This window comes from Eutrigla gurnardus (assembly GCF_963514095.1).
Source record: "Eutrigla gurnardus genome assembly, chromosome: 18".
Lineage (NCBI taxonomy): Eukaryota > Metazoa > Chordata > Actinopteri > Perciformes > Triglidae > Eutrigla > Eutrigla gurnardus.
Genome location: NC_139929.1, coordinates 277,501 through 297,500, shown reverse-complemented (window position 1 = coordinate 297,500; position 20,000 = coordinate 277,501). Strand labels below are relative to the sequence as shown.

The following is a 20,000-nucleotide window of genomic DNA, read 5'->3' as shown; positions in this document are numbered from 1 at the left end:
CTGAAATATTGTAATTAATGGAGTTGATGTTCGTTAATGTCAATGGTGATTAACCGTTTAATATGATTTTTAGTTGCTGTCAAGAATTAATTAACAGTAGATTGTTTATCAATGGAAATCAGTTAGTAGCCAGCATTGATAGATTTCTTATCATTGCAATGAGTGGGGTTTAATGGTCAATAATTGTATTGATTATAGTAGTTTAATATAATTAATCACATTCAATGGTAATTATTGGGGAAGTATGTGATCAGAAAACCAGAACCAGATCTGTTATTTAATGGCAGTATTTGTTGGAAGTTAATGGTTTTAGTATTTTAATTAGTATCATGAATGTGGTTCAACGGTTTCAGGAGCTGCGACCCGGAAACCTGAACCAGAACAGGAGAAGCAATCGGACCACACGGTGAAGATCGCTGGAGCTGTCGCCGGAATCCTGCTCTTCATCATCATCTTCCTCGGAGTCGTGCTGCTGATGAAGAAACGGTAACTCCCACACACACACACACACACACCCTGAACAGAAACATCATATTATATTTTATATGTGTATATTTTTTATCAACCAAATACAACAACGTCTCATTTCAAACAGAAACTCTGATGGGTTCAGTCATGGAAGTGAATGGAACTTAATGGAAAATTGCTTCCAGTTAGTTAAAGATATTAGCTGAAGGTATTTTAATCATAGAAATACGTTGAGTAGTAGTAATTATTGGTTTGATAATGGTAAATAATATTGATTATTATTTATATTCATTTATAATTGTTTGTCTCTTTACACTTTATTCATACTAGTGTTGCTGTATATATATGTATACTGTAATGCTTGTTCCATATACTGTAATACTGCTATTAGTGTGAATTACATGTAGATGAATAAAGTTACATCAAAGACACGCACACACACACACACACACACACACACACACACACACACACACAAACACTGTGAGGAGGATGAATAATGGAGCAGATTGCAGCAGTAATCACCATTAAACTACATGTGGACCGACTTTATTCTCCAACATCAAACACACACCCGCTGGGACACACACTCCAACACAAACACACACACACACACACACACTTAAACTGAGAGAAAAGCTTCTGTGTTTGGAGAACGTCAACGATAAGAGAGAAATTTAGATGAAAGAGGGTTCTATTCTTTGTTTTTTTCCCAGTCGCCTGGAGCTGAATGGCTTCAGGCTACACACACGTTTACCCTTCACACACACACACACACATTTACCCTTCACACACACACACACGCACACACACACACTGGTGGAGAGTGTGTGTGTTTCAGGCGGACTCGTCTGCCGGGTCGATCAGCTCTGATCTCCCTAACAGATACTAGAGAGAGGAAACGAGCGCCGCTTGTTCTCACTCTAATGAGGTTGTTAATGTTCACGGGTGCGTTTGATTTCCACTCTGTGAGCAGACGGAGGTCACACTTATTACAGCTGGAAGCCGGAGCTTAAGCCCTGATTGGCTGCAGGGTCACCTCACCATCAGAACTAGTTTCTGTTCGTCTCCCTCGACCAGCTGACAGGTTTAGTGATCAGAGACAAGTGAAGGGCGTAGGGATACACCTCCCACCATAAAGTAGTTCTGACAGGTGTAGCGATACGTAGACGAGTGAAGTGCGTAGGGATACACCGGCCACCATAAAGTAGTTCTGACAGGTTTAGTGATCAGAGATGAGTGAAGGGCGTAGGGATACACCGGCCACCATAAAGTAGTTCTGACAGGTGTAGCGATACGTAGACGAGTGAAGTGCGTAGGGATACACCGGCCACCATAAAGTAGTTCTGACAGGTGTAGCGATACGTAGACGAGTGAAGTGCGTAGGGATAGACCGGCCACCATAAAGTAGTTCTGACAGGTCTAGCGATACGTAGACGAGTGAAGTACGTAGGGATACACCGGCCACCATAAAGTAGTTCTGACGGGTGTAGCGATACGTAGACGAGTGAAGTACGTAGGGATACACCGGCCACCATAAAGTAGTTCTGACGGGTGTAGTGATATGGATGGCAGATACATGTAGTATAGTAAAAGTACTATTAGGCCTCTGAGATGTAGCGTACTCAAGTCAAGTCAAGTGAAGTACCACAAATTTGTACTTATGTACAATAGTTTAGTAAATGTACTTACTTTCCACCACTGCTGTGGAGTAGAGGCATTCATATTAAAGTACTGCTGCAGTAATACTCCACTACTACGGTGCTGTGGTAAGAGTACCATAGTACTATAAAGGTATACCTAATAATGTGGACACATCCAAGTATCCTTTAGCATCCCAATCAGCCATGTCCCCTCCCCCTCACACTCTATTGACTCCCAGCCAATCACCTCCCTCCTCTCCTCCTCACAGAATGATTGAACTCATCTGTTCACTTTTTTTCTCTCCGAGACATTAATGTGTTGTTTTTCCTTTCTTCTGTTTTTCTGTTCTCTCTTTCCCTCCATTCCATCCCTCCCTCTGCTCCGCCCCTCCCTCTGCTCCACCCCTCCCTCTGCTCTGCCCCTCCCTCTGCTCCGCCCCCCCCCCCCCCCACCACCACCACTCAGAAGAAGAAATTATCACTCCTACACTTACTACCTGTGAGTAACCTGTTTGACCTCTGACCCCTCACCTGTAACCTTCACCTCATTAAACATCCACACCTCAGAGATGATCTGAGTGTGTCCTGCTTGTGTCCCTACTGACCCCCAACCTCTGATCCATGAACCCCCAACCTCTGATCCATGAACCCCCAACCTCTGATCTCTGACCCTCCAACCTCTGATCCATGAACCTCCAACCTCTGATCCATGAACCCCCAACCTCTGATCTCTGACCCTCCAACCTCTGATCCATGAACCTCCAACCTCTGATCCATGAACCTCCAACCTCTGATCCATGAACCCCCAACCTCTAATCCATGAACCCCCAACCTCTAATCCATGAACCCCCAACCTCTGATCCATGAACCCCCAACCTCTAATCCATGAAACCCCAACCTCTAATCCATGAACCGCCAACCTCTGATCCATGAACCCCCAACCTCTGATCCATGAACCCCCAACCTCTAATCCATGAAACCCCAACCTCTATTCCATGAAACCCCAACCTCTAATCCATGAACCGCCAACCTCTGATCCATGAACCCCCAACCTCTAATCCATGAAACCCCAACCTCTATTCCATGAAACCCCAACCTCTAATCCATGAACCGCCAACCTCTGATCCATGAACCCCCAACCTCTAATCCATGAACCGCCAACCTCTAATCCGTGATACCCCAACCTCTGATCCATGAACCCCCAACCCCTGATCCATGAACCCCCAACCTCTGATCCATGAACCCCCAACCTCTGATCCATGAACCCCGAACCTCTGATCTCTGACCCTCCAACCCCTGATCCATGAAGCTCCAACCTTTGATCTCTGACCCTCCAACCTCTGATCCCTGACCCTCCAACCTCTGATCCCTGACCCTCCAACCTCTGATCCATGACTGCCTCACCTTTGATCCCTGATACCTTAAAGCTCTGATCCCTGATCATCACCACTAAAAGTACTAATACTCAACATCAACACGTCTGGCGATATGAGGTTTTAGCTGGACAGGTAGGGGGAAGAAAGGAATTACATGGAGTATAAAGTACAATATCTACCTCTGGGATGGAGTAAGGAGTAAAGTAGAAGTACCTGAGAGTAAATGGGCTACCTTACTCTCCAAAGCTGCTGCAACTTCCTTCAGTTTGGCCTCGACACCTTTAACTGACTTTGATGTCTGTTGACTTGACTGGACTCCAACACGCCTTCAGGTTCCTCCTCCTGATTGGCTGAAACCTGAGCGGACGCTTTCTGTTTCCTGTCAAACTAAATATAGAGACTGCGGATACTTTGATCAGAGACGGAGCAGAGAAACCAGTTTCCCTCCAGTTGTCTCCAACCGACGCGTCCTCGGGGAGACAGGAAGTACTCACACATCCTCCTCAGGTCACTGTGTGTGTACAGCTGCTATAACACATATACACACACACACACACATTAAACTGTCTTTACACACACACACACACACACACACACACACACACACACATTAAACTGTCTTTACACACACACACACACACACACACATTAAACTGTCTATACTCACACAGTACTCGCTACAGTTAATATGAAAACAAAACTGTTTTCTATAAAACCACATAAATGTGTGAGTTCTAGTAATCAGGTTTATTGGTATGAATATATTTAATACAATTTTATAGAAACCTCTAAATGTCTATTTGTTATGATGCCGTTTTAGAAAAAATGTCTATGATTTAAGTCGTTAATTTACCAAAGCAAACCTTTTTATCGCAAAGTAATCACATGACTTGATCATCGTCATCTCCCCACAGACATGTTAATTATTCATGCAGCAGACGATCTGAGTAAAGGTATTTATCATATTATCATCAGCATCCACTCAGAGAGAGTGGCTCTGTCTTCTCTACTGTAAATAACTCACCATGAAATTAACTTTCAATATTTCTGTTATTCTGTTTTTCTGACGCCTGAAACATTTAATCTTTGCAACTAAAAACCAGAAATTGAAGTCAAACTGTGACTTTATTCCATAAACTAACGATGTGGACGTCAGAGTCACAGTCAGCTTCATGATCCTGCTGGAGGATTTACAGCTGAGTGTGTGTGTGTGTGTGTGTGTGTGTGTGTGTGTGTGTGTGTGTGTGTGTGTGTGTGTGTGTGTGTGTGTGTGTGTGTGTGTGTGTTCAGTAGAGCAGGGTTAATAGAATTAGCCTGGTGTAATAAACCTGTCTGATCAAATGATTGTTCTAAGCAGAGATACACCTCCACACTCACATTAACATCCATTACCTCCAGCAGCGTCGTCTCCGTCCGGGTGCTCATTAGATTATCATCGGTTAGCCTTGACATGCATCTGTGTGTGTGTGTGTGTGTGTGTGTGTGTGTGTGTGTGTGTGTGTGTGTGTGTGTGTGTGTGTGTGTGTGTTCATGTTAAGGATTGCTATGCTGCATGTCATGGGAGCACACACACACACACACATGTCTCTATTTTACTCAGATATAAAACATATAAAAGCTGCTGCAGTATTTTACTTCAAGCTCTATTCTCTTTGTGTGTGTGTGTGTGTGCGTGCGTGTGTGTGTGTGTGCGTGTATTGTCAGAGGGCAATGGTCACATCACCTGATTGGAGTCACAGAGGTCGACTGTGCAGGAAGGAAACAAAAATATCGCAAGGTGAAAGAAAATTCAACATTTTAGTGAGAATGTTGAATGTTTAGTTGGAACTAAAACCCCAAAACCAGACCGAGCCAGTCTGATGCTACAGTCCCTCAGTGGTCTAGACTTGGTCTAATTGGATTTAATCAAGTGATGTATTTGTATCTGGAAATGAATCCATCAAATCACCAGAATCTGAGCTGTCAAAGATCTGTGTCTGTTTGTGGTTCTGGGCTGAATTGGTTCAAATCCAACGTAAAAGAGCAGGACTTTTTCATTCCATTTGGTAATTATGAATGTGCACCAACAAAGATCACATGTGGGGATCCTCAAGGCTCCATTCTCGGTCCACTTTTGTTCAACATCTCCATGCTCCCCCTAGCTCAGATTATGGAGTATTATACCACCATATGCTGATGACACACTACTCTTGATTACAGCGTCACCACATGACTACAGTCCCTTACGTTCAAGGACAAAGTATATCAAACACACCCATGAGGGGACGAGCCACAACTTCCTCCAGCTCAATGCAGGACATGGTTTGTGTCTCTTTGTGGACAGTTTGTGTCTCGGACAGTAAGTCTCCTTCTGGACAGTCTCCTTGTGAACAGTTCATGTTTTTGTGGGCAAGGTCTTTGTGGAGAAGCTCTTTGTGGACAGTTTGTGGCTTAGTGGCTTTGAGGACAGGGTCTTTGTGGACAGGGTCTCTGTGGACAGGGTCTCTGTGGACGTCCGTGTCTCTGTGGACAGTGTCTCTGTGAACAGGGTCTCTGTGGACGTCCGTGTCTCTGTGGACAGTGTCTCTGTGAACAGGGTCTCTGTGGACGTCCGTGTCTCTGTGGACAGTGTCTCTGTGAACAGGGTCTTTGTTGACGTCCGTGTCTTTGTGGACAGGCTCGTTGTGGACAGGGTCTCTGTGGACATGGTCTCTGTGGATGTCTTCCTGTTGTGTTCAGTTCTGAATCAGAAACGCTGCAGGTTTTTAATGCCTCACTGAACCACAGAAGAAGAAAGGGGAGACATGAGGGGGAGGAGGGCAGAGCGTCGCCTCGGGGTGATTTCACCGTCTCTCACACACACACACACACACACACACACACAACTGCTTCCACTGATGTCTTACTTTTCAGTTTAAAAGCCTTTTTTATATTTATTTATATATTTAATTTTTTTCTTTTCCATTTTCAGGTCAGGGTTAAACTTCCATGTGTGTGTGTGTGTGTGTGTGTGTGTGTGTGTGTGCGTGTGTGTGTGCTAGTGAGCATCGGACAAATGGATATTTTTTTCCATTCAAACTCGGAATAGAAATATAGAAAATAAATCAAGCTTTTAAAACGCAGTCTTTTCTGTGAGTGTGTGTGAGTGAGTGAGTGAGTGAGTGAGTGAGTGAGTGAGTGAGTGAGTGAGTGAGTGTGTGTGTGTGTGTGTGTGTATTATTTATTTTATTTATTTATGTTTGTGTCAGCATGGTGAATTGAGAGAGACTTTATAAAAGGAATTTGTCTCTAAATAGACAAGATCAGTTCTTTGATGTGCGACTGAGTTCAAGTTGTCGTCTTTAAATTCTTGTGTCGGATAAAAAGAAACTCTCTTCAGTAGAATCATTGAAGACAAAATAAAGTGCATTAAATCTTGTATTTACGATTCCATTTGTGTTGTTCAGCTCCAGATTGTTCACGTTATAATTTGTATTATTATACACTCATTGTTTCCATAATGTTTTATGAATCTAGTTGAATCTTTTCTTAACATTTAAAACGTGAACTCAGCTTTGTGCTCCTCCGGGGTCTTATATAACATTTATTATTTTGCAGATTTTTTTGAAGCTCATTTAGAAATATTTGAGTTTTTGTCTCATTTACATCGATTATGAACACGTCAAGACCTCCTTAAACAAACCAAAAGATCAAGACTATTCATACCACCTTAACAGACGGATAAGACTATTCATACCACCTAAACAGATGGATAGACTATTCATACCACCTTAAAATATGGATAAAACTATTCATACCACCTTAAAAGACGGATAAAAATATTCATACCACCTTAACAGACGGATAGACTATTCATACCACCTTAAAATATGGATAAAAATATTCATACCACCTTAACAGACGGATAAGACTATTCATACCACCTTAACACACGGATAAGACTATTCATACGACCTTAACAGACGGATAAGACTATTCATACCACCTTAAAAGACAGATGAAGACTATTCATACCATACGCGCTCAGTGAAATTCACATGGTCATCAGCAGAAAGGTGTGTTCTTTCCTGTCAGCCAATAGATTCTCTTCACTTGTGCTCATAGGATTATATTTTCATTACTCATTGTATATTTAGTGATGCAGGACAAGTAAACGTTGGTGGCACGTTCAGGATTCAGAGTTGAACCCTGGAAACGTTTTCTCCATAATATTCAAACCCATAAAACAAAGAAAGACTTTGTTTGTTTTTTTCCTCTACAGGAAGTTGGCGAAGAAGAGGAAGGAAACTCTGAGCTCCAGACAGGAAATGACTCTGATGGTCAACAACTCCCAACACACGACGATGGTGGACACACACACTTTGAATGGACGCAGTGAGTACACACACACACACATACACACACACACACACACACACACACACACACAAATCGCTCCTCCACAGTCCAAATATGGTAACTTCCTTGACTGGTTGCAAAAATCCAAGATGGTGATGGCATCAAAACCACAACGGGTGACATCACCATGACGACGTCCACTTTTTATATCCAGACTATGAACACATGAAGAAGAGATGATAAGACAAGAGACAGACAGACAGACAGATGTGGACAGACAAAATGAAATAATCACCAGTTAGTGTTGTACATGTAAAAAGAAGGAGCTGATCTGAGACGATGTTTCATCGTGAAGCGGCGTCTGTCAGAGAGGACGCCGCGGGGACATGATGGGCGGGTGATGGAGGAGCAGAGAGACGACCTTCCCTTGGGCTTTCACCTCCTCCTCCTCCTCTGTATTCTCTGGTTTCAGAGGCTAACTCTGAGTAATGATACAAATATCATTATTGTTATAATCATCATCATTTACAGCATGAAATCACAAAAAGTACTGAAAGGGTGAAAGTGTGAGGTACTAATACACACTCTGTGTATTAGTACTAGGGGTGTCATGATACGTTTTTAAAACGATACGATACGTATAATTTTCTATGGTTCCGATACGATTCAAGGATGATATTTGGCTTTCTAGAACGATGTGATATGATTCAATGAATTGAAATTGATAGTTACTTTTTTTGTTTGACAACAATTCAACCAGTGAAAAAATACTTGCATGGATACTGGACAGTGCAGGTGAAGATTCCTAAAAGTATTTCTTGTAAGGGAATCAGCCGGGGTAAAATAATTATGGATATAAAACAAGGAAACAATAATTAATGGCAAATAAATTCACGTTTATTTGCCTAATTTGTACTAATTAGTACAGTACAGGAGGACCAGCAAATCATTATACTGCTGCTGAAAACTATAAATATGATTGAATGAATATTTTTACCTTGGTGTCAGACAGCCCTCTCATTATCTAAGACACCAGACTCCATTGATAAAAACTCTAAATTAACTTCTCAGATCAAAACGCTGCCTCATCACTTAAAAACACACTGTGTTTTAAAGTGTTGCCCTCATTTTGGCTGACTGTGATCTAGTGAGTGTTGGTGTTTTAATGCACCAGAAGAAGAAGACACTCTGACAATCAGGTTATGTCTGTTGTATCTCTGTGCAGCGATGTCGTCTCCGTCGTCCTTCACCCTGAAGACAAACACCATAAGCACCACCGTCCCCAACTCCTACTACCCAGGTAACCAACACGCCTCTGTTGTCTCTGTCCTCGTAACCATGATAACCTGAGAGCATGTTCTACCTCACTAGCAACTACATGTTTGACTTCCTGCCTTTCACAATAAAATTCAGAATACAGACCATGTGCAAAGAAAATGATTGTTTCTAGAAGAAAGTGGTTGTTTCTAGAAAATCAATCCTGACTCTCAGTGTGAACCCCAAACTATTATGTTGTTACCATTAAACTGTCCATCCTTGTTCAGGGTTTCAGTCCAAATGTGTCTCTTCTGATTGGTGCCTGATGGGAACGTGCTATAGAGAGGCTAAGCCCCGCCCCTTCCTGTGTCCACCATGGGACTTTATTTCAGAATAAATATGTGCGTCAGTCAGATAAAGTTTGAATTGTTCCCAGAACTCCACATGTGATGTTTGTCAGTTTAACGTTAACGTCTTAGAGTCACAACGTACGTCACAACTCACGCCACCAACACAGCCGTTAGCTCGGCTAGCTATCTAGCTTAGCTAGGTACATCACCAACACGGCCGTTAGCTCACCCTGATAGCTAGCGAGCTAACTCAGCTAGGTACGTCACTAACACTGCCGTTAGCTCGTCTTGCTAGCTAGTTAGCTAGCTTAGCTCCATTCCTTCACTAATGTAACTAGCCTGAGTAACGTTAGATCCTGGTAACCAACACACAGAGAAACACTTTATGGGACACATTTACAGTCTGAGACTAAAGGGTAGAACACTAAATGGTGGACACAGGAAGGGGCAGGGCTTAGCCTCTCTATATGAGCCGATGTGGTCCTCAGGTCCTGGTCTAGGTGTTCGTGTACAGACATGTAGGGCCGAAGATTGCTTCTTTTTTTCTTTTTCCTCCTGTTCATCTGTGTGTCTGTCCAACTATCTCTCTGACTTCCTGTCTCTCTGTCTTGCTGTCTACCTGTCCCCCTCTCTCTCTGACTTCCTGTCTCTCTGTCTACCTGTCTAACTGCTGCTGATGTGTCCTGATGGCAGATCCCTTCGTACCGACAGCCATTCTGGGTGAGACACTTTTCCGTTTCTTCCTCTGTGGGACAGACAAACCAACCTGCCCAGGAAGACAGACAGGAAGTAGACAGATAGAGACAGGGAGTGGACAGACAGGTGAGACAGAGAGACAGGGAGTGGACGGACAGGTGAGACAGAGGAGACAGGGAGTGGACGGACAGGTGAGACAGAGGAGACAGAGAGTAGAGCCAGAAAGGATGGAGAGAATGAGAAAGAGTGATATTTTGGCTTCCATCCATCCCTGCTTGCTCCTTGTTCGGCTGCTTCTTTGGGTTTTTTTTTTTTTTTTTTTCAAATCCTCCATCTTTGATTAGTTTATGTATTTAGTTTTACAGATTTATTTATTTAATATTTGTTACCCTTTTTTTAAATTTAAGTTGACATTTGCTTGTTTTAGTGTTATTATTATTATGATTTTAAATCATTGTAATTTCTTTTAAAATATTATATTTTATATATAGTATAATTCTTTAGAAATATTTTATACATTCATTTTTATCTTTAATTTTTTATTTGCCTTTCTCTGATCTTTTTTCTATTTATTTTGTTTTTGTTTCGATTTATAATTAATTGAAACCTTTTTTAATGTTAATTTGATTTATCATGAGGATTTGTTTGTTGTTTGGGGATTTGTTGAACGACGGTGGGCTTCACTTCATCCCACATCCACAACATCCTGCGTGTCGTGTTGACGTCACGTCTGTCTGTGACCTTCGACCTCTGCATGGACACAACACGCCTGGTTGATGGGGAGCAAACCAGCTAACCACTAATAAACCAGCTAACCGCTAATAAACCAGCTAACCTCTAATCCAGTCAGTCAGACGTCTTGTTAGCTGCTGCTCCTATTCTCTTGTTGGATTCCTGAATATTTAACGTGAAATGAGCAGATTAACTGAAAGAAACACGGCCTTCAGTAGCGAAGGAAGAATGCTGTGCTAAACTAGCTTAGCCTCCATCCAAACTAACTTTACCATGACAGTGACCAGAAAGCTGCTGATTTAAATAACCATTATTCTCTTTATCGATATCATTAATTAGATATTGAATCAAAAGACATGGAATGTTGACTTTGCTAACATTTAAACTGAAACATTTTAGTGTTGAAACAAACAAGTGGGACTCAAATTAACCAGGCAGAAGAAGTTTCTCTAGACTCTAGAAGTCCCACAGAGACAGAATGTCTCAGAATAACTTCATCATGGAGCTTTGTCCGGCTGTGGAAGACAATCGCTTCGGTCTAGTCGGTATCATGGGTTCTTTTACGGCTCATTATTTCAAAACCCCTTAGAGTCCAAGGAGGGTCCTGGTGGACCCGGAGACGGTTTATCAGACGGGCAGTTAGCACATGGCTAATTATTTCACAGCATGATGTTTTACTGTGACAAAGGCATGACCTGCCAAACTCTGCCTCTGATTGGCTGATCCTACCTTCTCACCCTAACCAGTCTCACTCTTCATGTCTGAACCTGACCAACAAAGGCAACAATGAGCAGCCAATCAGAGGCTGAAAGAAAACATTTGCAGTTAGCTAAGTGTGCTATTGGCCAAATACCGGTAGTCTTCGGCCCACTTGGACATTTCTCATAAAAATGGGCTCCGTCCAGTTTAGGCTAAACTTGAATGCTAACTGTAACTCGTTTAATGTCCAAGCGAAGGAAAGGGAATTCTAAAGCAAACTGTCACAGAAATGTCTGTTTCTCCTCTCTCCTCAGGCTAGCTAAACTGTCTTCAGGTGTTCTGACATTAGCCAAGGCTACGAGCCTCATACTTAGGGTACAGTTAGCTAGGTTATCCAGGTTATCCTAGCCACTTGCTGCTATCCGATGCAAGTTCAAATAGGGCAACTACAAAGCCAGGATCCCGTTTGATTCATGCTAGCTGTGTGTTACCAGTAGATGTAGGCTAAAGCTAAAGTTGTTGCTTATACCCTGTCTCCTCTCTCTTCTTCTTCTCTTCTATCTTTCTCTGTGTAAAGTGCCCATTAATGGTAAGTGGTTAAATTTGGGGCTAAGGGGGGGACTCATGTTGGGGGGATCACCACTGCGCATGGAGCCACACCCACCACCCGCTGTGTTAACATCAGTTAGTATAGCCCTGCATCATTTTTGCCCCTCTATGTTATTGTGACATCACAATCCCCAACTTCTCCCACCATTTCTCCTCCCAATCAGATTTCAGCGCCGCCCATCTCTCTGTCACTGATTGGTTACCGTTTTTGTTGTTGTGGTTGTTTTATCCATCCTCCTCCGTCCAATTACATACCGTCACCTCCATCACATCTCCCATTTCTTCACCTCGCCATGATTTGTTGGGCTGTTTGGTATAGAGAGTTTCTGATTAGTCAGTCAGCCCCCAGGCCAATAATAAGACAGTGTAAAACAGAGTTAGACAGTGTAGTCTAAGGTGTGTCTGCCCAGTCTTTGTTGAAATGTTCACATGAGAGTCCTGGACGTTTTGTCAAGGGTCCATGAAAACCAGTTTGCCAAAGAGGTTTGTTTTGTTCCAGAATTCTGAACTCTGCTCTTTTCACACTATATTTCCAAGAACCTGGACATCTGGATCAATACTCTCTATGCTGTGCAGTAGTCAAACCATACTGTACTGGGCCTGGACCAGTAATCATATTATGCTATACCAGGTCTAGTCCAGTATTACCATGCTGCACTGGGTCTGGTCTAGCACTTAAATCATGCTGTACTGAGTCAGGCCCATTAGTTATACCACGCTGTACTGGGTCTGGACCAGTACTCACACCCTCCTGCACTCTTTTTTCTTATATGAAATTATTGGTTTGTCAACAATATTTACTGAATCAGTGTGAAAAGAGACGAGGGCCATTCGTCATTCTCTCTCCAGTCATATGATTTAATGTCACGTGATGCGTGTGCCATCTTGGTTGTCATGGTTACACCATGGCGGCTGATGTTGTCCAGGGCTCATCATCACTTGCTTTTTCTTAGTAATAAAATGTATTAGTCATCAATGAATCTAGATAAATCAAGCAGAGCAGACCATCCACACAGTCAGTTTACACCTGGTCAGTTATGTTATAAGCAGTTATGTCATAGTCAGTTTACACCTGGTCAGTTATGTTATAAGCAGTTATGTCATAGTCAGTTTACACCTGGTCAGTTATGTTATAAGCAGTTATGTCATAGTCAGTTTACACCTGGTCAGTTATGTTATAAGCAGTTATGTCATAGTCAGTTTACACCTGGTCAGTTATGTCATAGTCAGTGTGCATCTGGTCAGTTATGTTATAGTCAGTTATGTCATAGTCAGTTTACACCTGATCAGTTATGTTATAGTCAGTTTGCATCTGGGCAGTTCAATTCAATTCAATTCAATTCAATTTTATTTATAGTGTCAAATCACAACAGAAGTCATCTCAGGACACTTAACACATTGAGCAGGACTAGATACGCTCAAAATTTCAAGAGTCAACACAATTTCAAATTCACAACATCACCCAGGGGCAAGCGTTACAGCGACAGTGGCGAGAAAAAACTGCCTTAATAGGCTTTTAGGCAGAAATCTCGTGCAGCCCAGGCCCTTGGGTTCCAACTGCATTTGGTGTTGGTAGTATGGTAGTAGTAGCATTAACAGTAGCGGTGGTATTAACAGAAGCAATAGTATCAACAGTAGTAGTCCATGGCAGCAGGCACAGCTACGCTGAGATGGATTCATCCCAACCACGTCGCCGTAAACCAGAAAGCAGGAGTAGTTGAGCAGTCACACAGCGGGCAGGTGGAGCTACAATGTGGTGTTTCCAGCATCAGGCCAGTTAGCAGTCTGCATCGGTCAGGACCTCAGTGGACTCTGCTGGACCAGAAAGCATAGCCAGACTCCCGGGAGTGATCCCGGGAGTAGTCAAGTTAGTGACAGTAGAGATGCCGATTTTAGTCAATTACTTTAATTAAAAATACAGGCGGTAAGAGGCAAACAAGACCACAACATCGGTGCAGTCCGGATCAGGTTCCACCACGGTCCAGGGAGACCTGCTTGGCAAGAGAGCACAGGGACTCCGGGGGAACATACACAGTGAGAGAGAGCGCACGAGAGAGAGAGAGAGAGAGAGAGAGAGAGAGAGTGGGGCTCAGTGTGCCACTATAATCCCCCAGCAGTCTAGGCCTATAGCAGCTTAACCAAGAGCTGGCTCAGGGCAAACCTGAGCCAGCCCTAGCTATAAGCGGTGTCAAAGAGAAAGGTTTTAAGCCTACTCTTAAATGTGGGAACAGTGTCTGCCTCACGAACCAGAACCGGAAGACGGTTCCACAGAAGAGGAGCTTGATGGCTGAAAGCTCTGGCCCCTGTTCTAATTTTGGAGACTTTAGGAACTACAAGTAAGCCTTTATTCTGAGAGCGTAGTGCTCTAGGAGGACAGTAGGGTTTAACAAGCTCTTTAAGATATGATGGTGCCAGTCCATTAAGAGCCTTGTAAGTGAGGAGAAGGATTTTAAATTCTATTCTGGATTTTACTGGCAGCCAGTGCAGAGAAGCTAATACAGGAGAAATGTGATCCCTTCTTCTGGTTATGTTATAGTCAGTTTACACCTGATCAGTTATGTCATAGTCAGTTATGTTATAGTCAGTTTACACCTGATCAGTTATGTTATAGGCAGTTATGTTATAGTCAGTTTACACCTGATCAGTTATGTTATAGTCAGTTTACACCTGGGCAGTTATGTTAGTCAGTTTACACCTGATCAGTTATGTCATAGTCAGTGTGCATCTGGTCAGTTATGTTATAGGCAGTTATGTTATAGTCAGTTTACACCTGATCAGTTATGTCATAGTCAGTTTACACCTGGGCAGTTATGTCATAGGCAGTTATGTCATAGTCAGTTTACACCTGGGCAGTTATGTTATAGTCAGTTATGTTATAGTCAGTTACACCTGGTCAGTTATGTTATAGTCAGTTTACACCTGGGCAGTTATGTTATAGTCAGTTTACACCTGGGCAGTTATGTTATAGTCAGTTTACACCTGGGCAGTTATTTGATTTGCCAAAAATCTCAACCTCAAATTATTGTGGTGAACCTTGAACCTGATCCAACATGAACAATCACCTTCCAACATGAACAACCACCATCCAACATGAACAACCACCATCCAACATGAAAAATCATCATCCAACATGAACAACCATCATCCAACATGAACAACCACCATCCAACATGAACAACCACCATCCAACATGAACAACCACCATCCAACATGAACAACCACCATCCAACATGAAAAATCATCATCCAACATGAACAACCATCATCCAACATGAAAAATCATCATCCAACATGAACAACCACCATGGCTGTATTAAAGGTTACTGATGGTCCTTCTGTCCAGCGGTCTACCAACCACAGCCTCATATCCTGTCTTCTCCCCTTCCTCCCCCAGATGACAGTCACACTATGACCAGTGAAACCAGTAGCCTGGTCCAGTCCCACTATAAGCAGCGGGAGTCAGAGCGGGAGGCGCTGCCCTATCAGACGGGACAGCTACACCCGGCCATCCGAGTAGCCGACCTGCTGCAACACATCACGCAGATGAAATGTGCTGAAGGTTATGGCTTCAAGGAGGAGTACGAGGTGAAGACACACACACACACACACATCCATGAATGAAAGGAAGTCATTCATATTATCATACTTATATTAAACACACTTTTATTATGGAGTTCTGCAGTAACTCCTGAAACCCAGACATGAGTCAGCAATAAGGTCTTTTTAACACAAGCTAAAGAGATTTTAACGTTTGGTTCCACGATATAAAATGAAGAAAACAGAAAAGCTTAAAAGTTCCATTATTCCAAAGCTCCATCAGATGCTGAGCCACACCACCGCCTCCTGGCGATCAGATTGCTGTGATTTTGAGTAACCATGACAATATGAAAACAGAAACAATCACCCAACCCCAGCACAGGACATTCTTTGTTTTTGGAAATCAAACTACAGTAAATTGTACATTTTACACACAACAAAACAAAAGGTAACAGGTGTTACCATGTAGTTGTAAGAGAGCATGAGGTGGTTGCTATGGTGTCTTTGGTGGTTGCCAAGGTGTTTCTAGGTGGTTGTTAGAGAGCATGAGGTGGTTGCTATGGTGTCTTTGGTGGTTGCCAAGGTGTTTCTAGGTGGTTGTTAGAGAGCATGAGGTGGTTGCTATGATGTCTTTGGTGGTTGCTAATTTGTTCCTAGGTGGTTGTTAGAGAGCATGAGGTGGTTGCTATGATGTCTTTGGTGGTTGCTAAGGTGTTTCTAGGTGGTTGTTAGAGAGCATGAGGTGGTTGCTATGGTGTCTTTGGTGGTTGCTAAGGTGTTTCTAGGTGGTTGTTAGAGAGCATAAGGTGGTTGCTATGGTGTCTTTGGTGGTTGCTAAGGTGCTCCTAGGTGGTTGTTAGAGAGCATGAGGTGGTTGCTATGGTGTCTTTCGTGGTTGCTAAGGTGCTCCTAGGTGGTTGTTAGAGAGCATGAGGTGGTTGCTATGGTGTCTTTGGTGGTTGCTAAGGTGCTCCTAGGTGGTTGTTAGAGAGCATGAGGTGGTTGCTATGGTGTCTTTCGTGGTTGCTAAGGTGTTCCTAGGTGGTTGTTAGAGAGCATGAGGTGGTTGCTATGGTGTCTTTGGGGGTTGTTAAGGTCTACCATGCATCGCAGAGGATGAAGGAAGGAATAAATCAGTAACAGCACTGTGGAATTACATAGACGTCCAAACAACATGGTAACCAGCACTGCAAGGTAACAGCTCATTATTGATCATATACAGTGTTGGGTATAGTTACTTTGGAAAGTAATTAATTAGGTTACAACGTTACCATCAATTAAAAGTAATCAGTTACGTTACAGCGTTACCTGTGAATAAAAGTAACGCGTTAGAGTACTCATGCGTTACCAAAAATTAAAAGCCGTTTGCAGCGCATGCTGCAACTTAACCGACACATACACAGCCTCCTTTAAATGCACCGACAAGTTGTGACAATGATGAATAACGTCAGTCATCCAACCAAATGAACTCTGCAGGATAACAAAAAAGACAGTTAGCAATATGCCACATAGCACTTTATACATTTTTTTTGATCACACAACATATGAATCAAAATTCACACCTACCAGCCCAGGTAGCCTATATATGAGCACCAAAACAAGATTAGGTAACTCCTGAATTGGCACACAGGCAAATGACAAATAGCCTAATAGCCGAACTAAACTACTATTCAAGTGTCACAGGCCTAAATTCACTTTACCATCGTCCACTTACATTTACTCTTCAAAGTAGTGATTAAAACGTAGCAGAAGAAGATTTTTGAAACGTCTGTCCGACAGTCGATTTCTCCTGGGAGTAAGAACGAGACTCCACGGGTGCGCTGGAGGGTGGTGGGGTATTGAAGCGCTGACACAGGTAACGTAGGTCAGCAGAAGGGCACAGACGCATCACAGCGCTGCGCCTCCGCTGACACATCCGCAGGTGGAACACTACTGTCTGACAGAAAGCAGGCTGCAGTCGGGATTTTCCTTTCCGTATCCGGAGAAATTCTTAAAATAACGGATTACTTTTTAAAAAAAATAACGAAGTTACTGATTGCTTGACACATGACGCGTTGCGTTACACGAAAAAAGTAATTAGAGTACTCTAACGCGTTACTTTGTGACATCATTAGGTTCATTGAATGTTATAAAAACAAATCCAAGGTTGCTGCTTGATTGATGCTTTGTAATCTTGATTCAGTTTACTGTGACAATGACTTTATATTGATGATTATCAAGTTATGAAACATCATCGTTTAATCACTAATCAGCAGAGTAACGAGGGAAGAAGAAGAAGAAGACAGTAAACACACCATAATGTTCAATAACAGGAGCAGTGTGTGTGTGTGCTTGTGTGTGTGCTTGTATGTATGTGTGTGTGTGTGTGTGTGTGTGTGTGTGTGTGTGTGTGTGTGTGTGTGTGTGAGTGTGTGTGTGTGTGTGTGCGTGCGTGTGTGTGCGTATGTGTGTGTGTGTGTTTCCACATGTTTACCCATTTTCATCAGGAGAAACTAATGGACGTTACTTACCTGACACACACACACACACACATACATTATAGATCTTCCCTCCAGCTAATGGGCCAAAACAGGGGATGCTGTGTGTGTGTGTGTGTGTGTGTGTGTGTGACTGTGTTTTCAGGTCTGGTTGCCTGCTAGTGGGCTACCCTCAGGGCTAATCCATTATACATACTGAGCACACATACACACACACACACACACACATACACACACATACACTCTACTTTTTACCCTCCACTTGCAGGAAGTTAGATGTGATGAGTTCTTCCAATGTTTCTGTTGAATGATGATGTTCCCAAGCTGGTATTTGGTTTGCACCATCAGTATCACAATTCACACTAGTACCACCAGTATCCTCAGTATCACCAGCGCTACCATTCACACCAGTAATACAGTTCTCATCACTACCTTTAGTACCACCAGTACTACCCTCATTACCAGTATCACCAGCACTACCCTTCTCACAAGTATCACCAGTATCACCAGCACTACCCTTCTTACAAGTATCACCAGTGTCATCAGCACTACCCTTCTCACAAGTATCACCAGCACTATCCTTCTCACAAGTATTACCAGTATCATCAGCACTACCCTTCTCACCAGTATCACCGGCACTACCTTTCTTACAAGTATCACTAGCACTACCCTTCTCACCAGTATCACCAGCACTACCCTTCATACAAGTATCACCGGTATCACCAGCACTACCCTTCTTACAAGTATCACCAGTATCATCAACACTATCCTTCTCACAAGTATCACCGGTATCATCAGCACTACCCTTCTCACCAGTATCACCGGCACTACCCTTCTCACCAGTATCACCTGCACTACCCTTCTCCCCAGTATCACCTGCACTACCCTTCTCACCAGTATCACCGGCACTACCCTTCTCACCAGTATCACCTGCACTACCCTTCTCCCCAGTATCACCTGCACTACCCTTCTCACCAGTATCACCAGCACTTCCCTTCTCACCAGTATCACCAGCACTACCCTTCTCACAAGTATCATCAGTATCACCAGCACTACCCTTCTCAAAAGTATCACCAGCACTACCTTTCTTACAAGTATCACCGGCACTACCCTTCTCACCAGTATCACTAGCACTACCCTTCTCACCAGTATCACCAGCACTACCCTTCATACAAGTATCACCGGTATCACCAGCACTACCCTTCTTACAAGTATCACCAGTATCATCAACACTATCCTTCTCACAAGTATCACCGGTATCATCAGCACTACCCTTCTCACCAGTATCACCTGCACTACCCTTCTCACCAGTATCACCTGCACTACCCTTCTCACCAGTATCGCCAGCACTTCCCTTCTCACCAGTATCACCAGCACTACCCTTCTCACCAGTATCACCGGCACTACCCCTCTCACCAGTATCACCAGCACTACCCTTCTCACCAGTATCACCAGCACTACCCTTCTTACAAGTATCATCAGCACTACCCGTCTTACAAGTATCACCGGTATCACCAGCACTACCCTTCTTACAAGTATCACCGGTATCACCAGCACTACCCTTCTTACAAGTATCACCAGCATCATCAATACTACCCTTCTCACAAGTACCACCACCATTACCCTTCTCACCAGTATCACCAGCACTACTCTTCTCACTAGTACCACCAGCACTACCCTTCTCAAGTATCATATCAGAGATGATTGGAGTATTGACCAGATATGATTGGCGTATTCATCCGAAATTATTGGAGTATTGACCAGATATGATTGGAGTATTAATCAGATTTACTAGATGTATTGATCAAAGATGATAGAAGTATTGATCAGTTATGATAGA

The 20,000-nt window shown here is 43.0% G+C and overlaps 1 protein-coding gene across 8 annotated transcripts in view; it reads left to right on the top strand.

Annotated features, from left to right (window-relative positions):
- Positions 1-20,000, top strand: part of LOC311028576 (receptor-type tyrosine-protein phosphatase mu-like) — a 105,620-nt gene that overhangs the window by 69,634 nt on the left and 15,986 nt on the right. For 3 of the 8 annotated variants that reach the window (XM_084033226.1, XM_084033230.1, XM_084033225.1), the window contains 6 exons: positions 354-486; positions 2,578-2,610; positions 7,728-7,840; positions 9,030-9,104; positions 10,105-10,131; positions 15,541-15,731. In XM_084033226.1, the coding sequence (XP_083889352.1) occupies positions 354-486; positions 2,578-2,610; positions 7,728-7,840; positions 9,030-9,104; positions 10,105-10,131; positions 15,541-15,731 (572 nt within the window). The remainder of the gene's footprint in view (positions 1-353; positions 487-2,577; positions 2,611-7,727; positions 7,841-9,029; positions 9,105-10,104; positions 10,132-15,540; positions 15,732-20,000) is intronic. The other 5 variants (XM_084033229.1, XM_084033231.1, XM_084033228.1 and 2 more) reach the window with 2 other exon arrangements.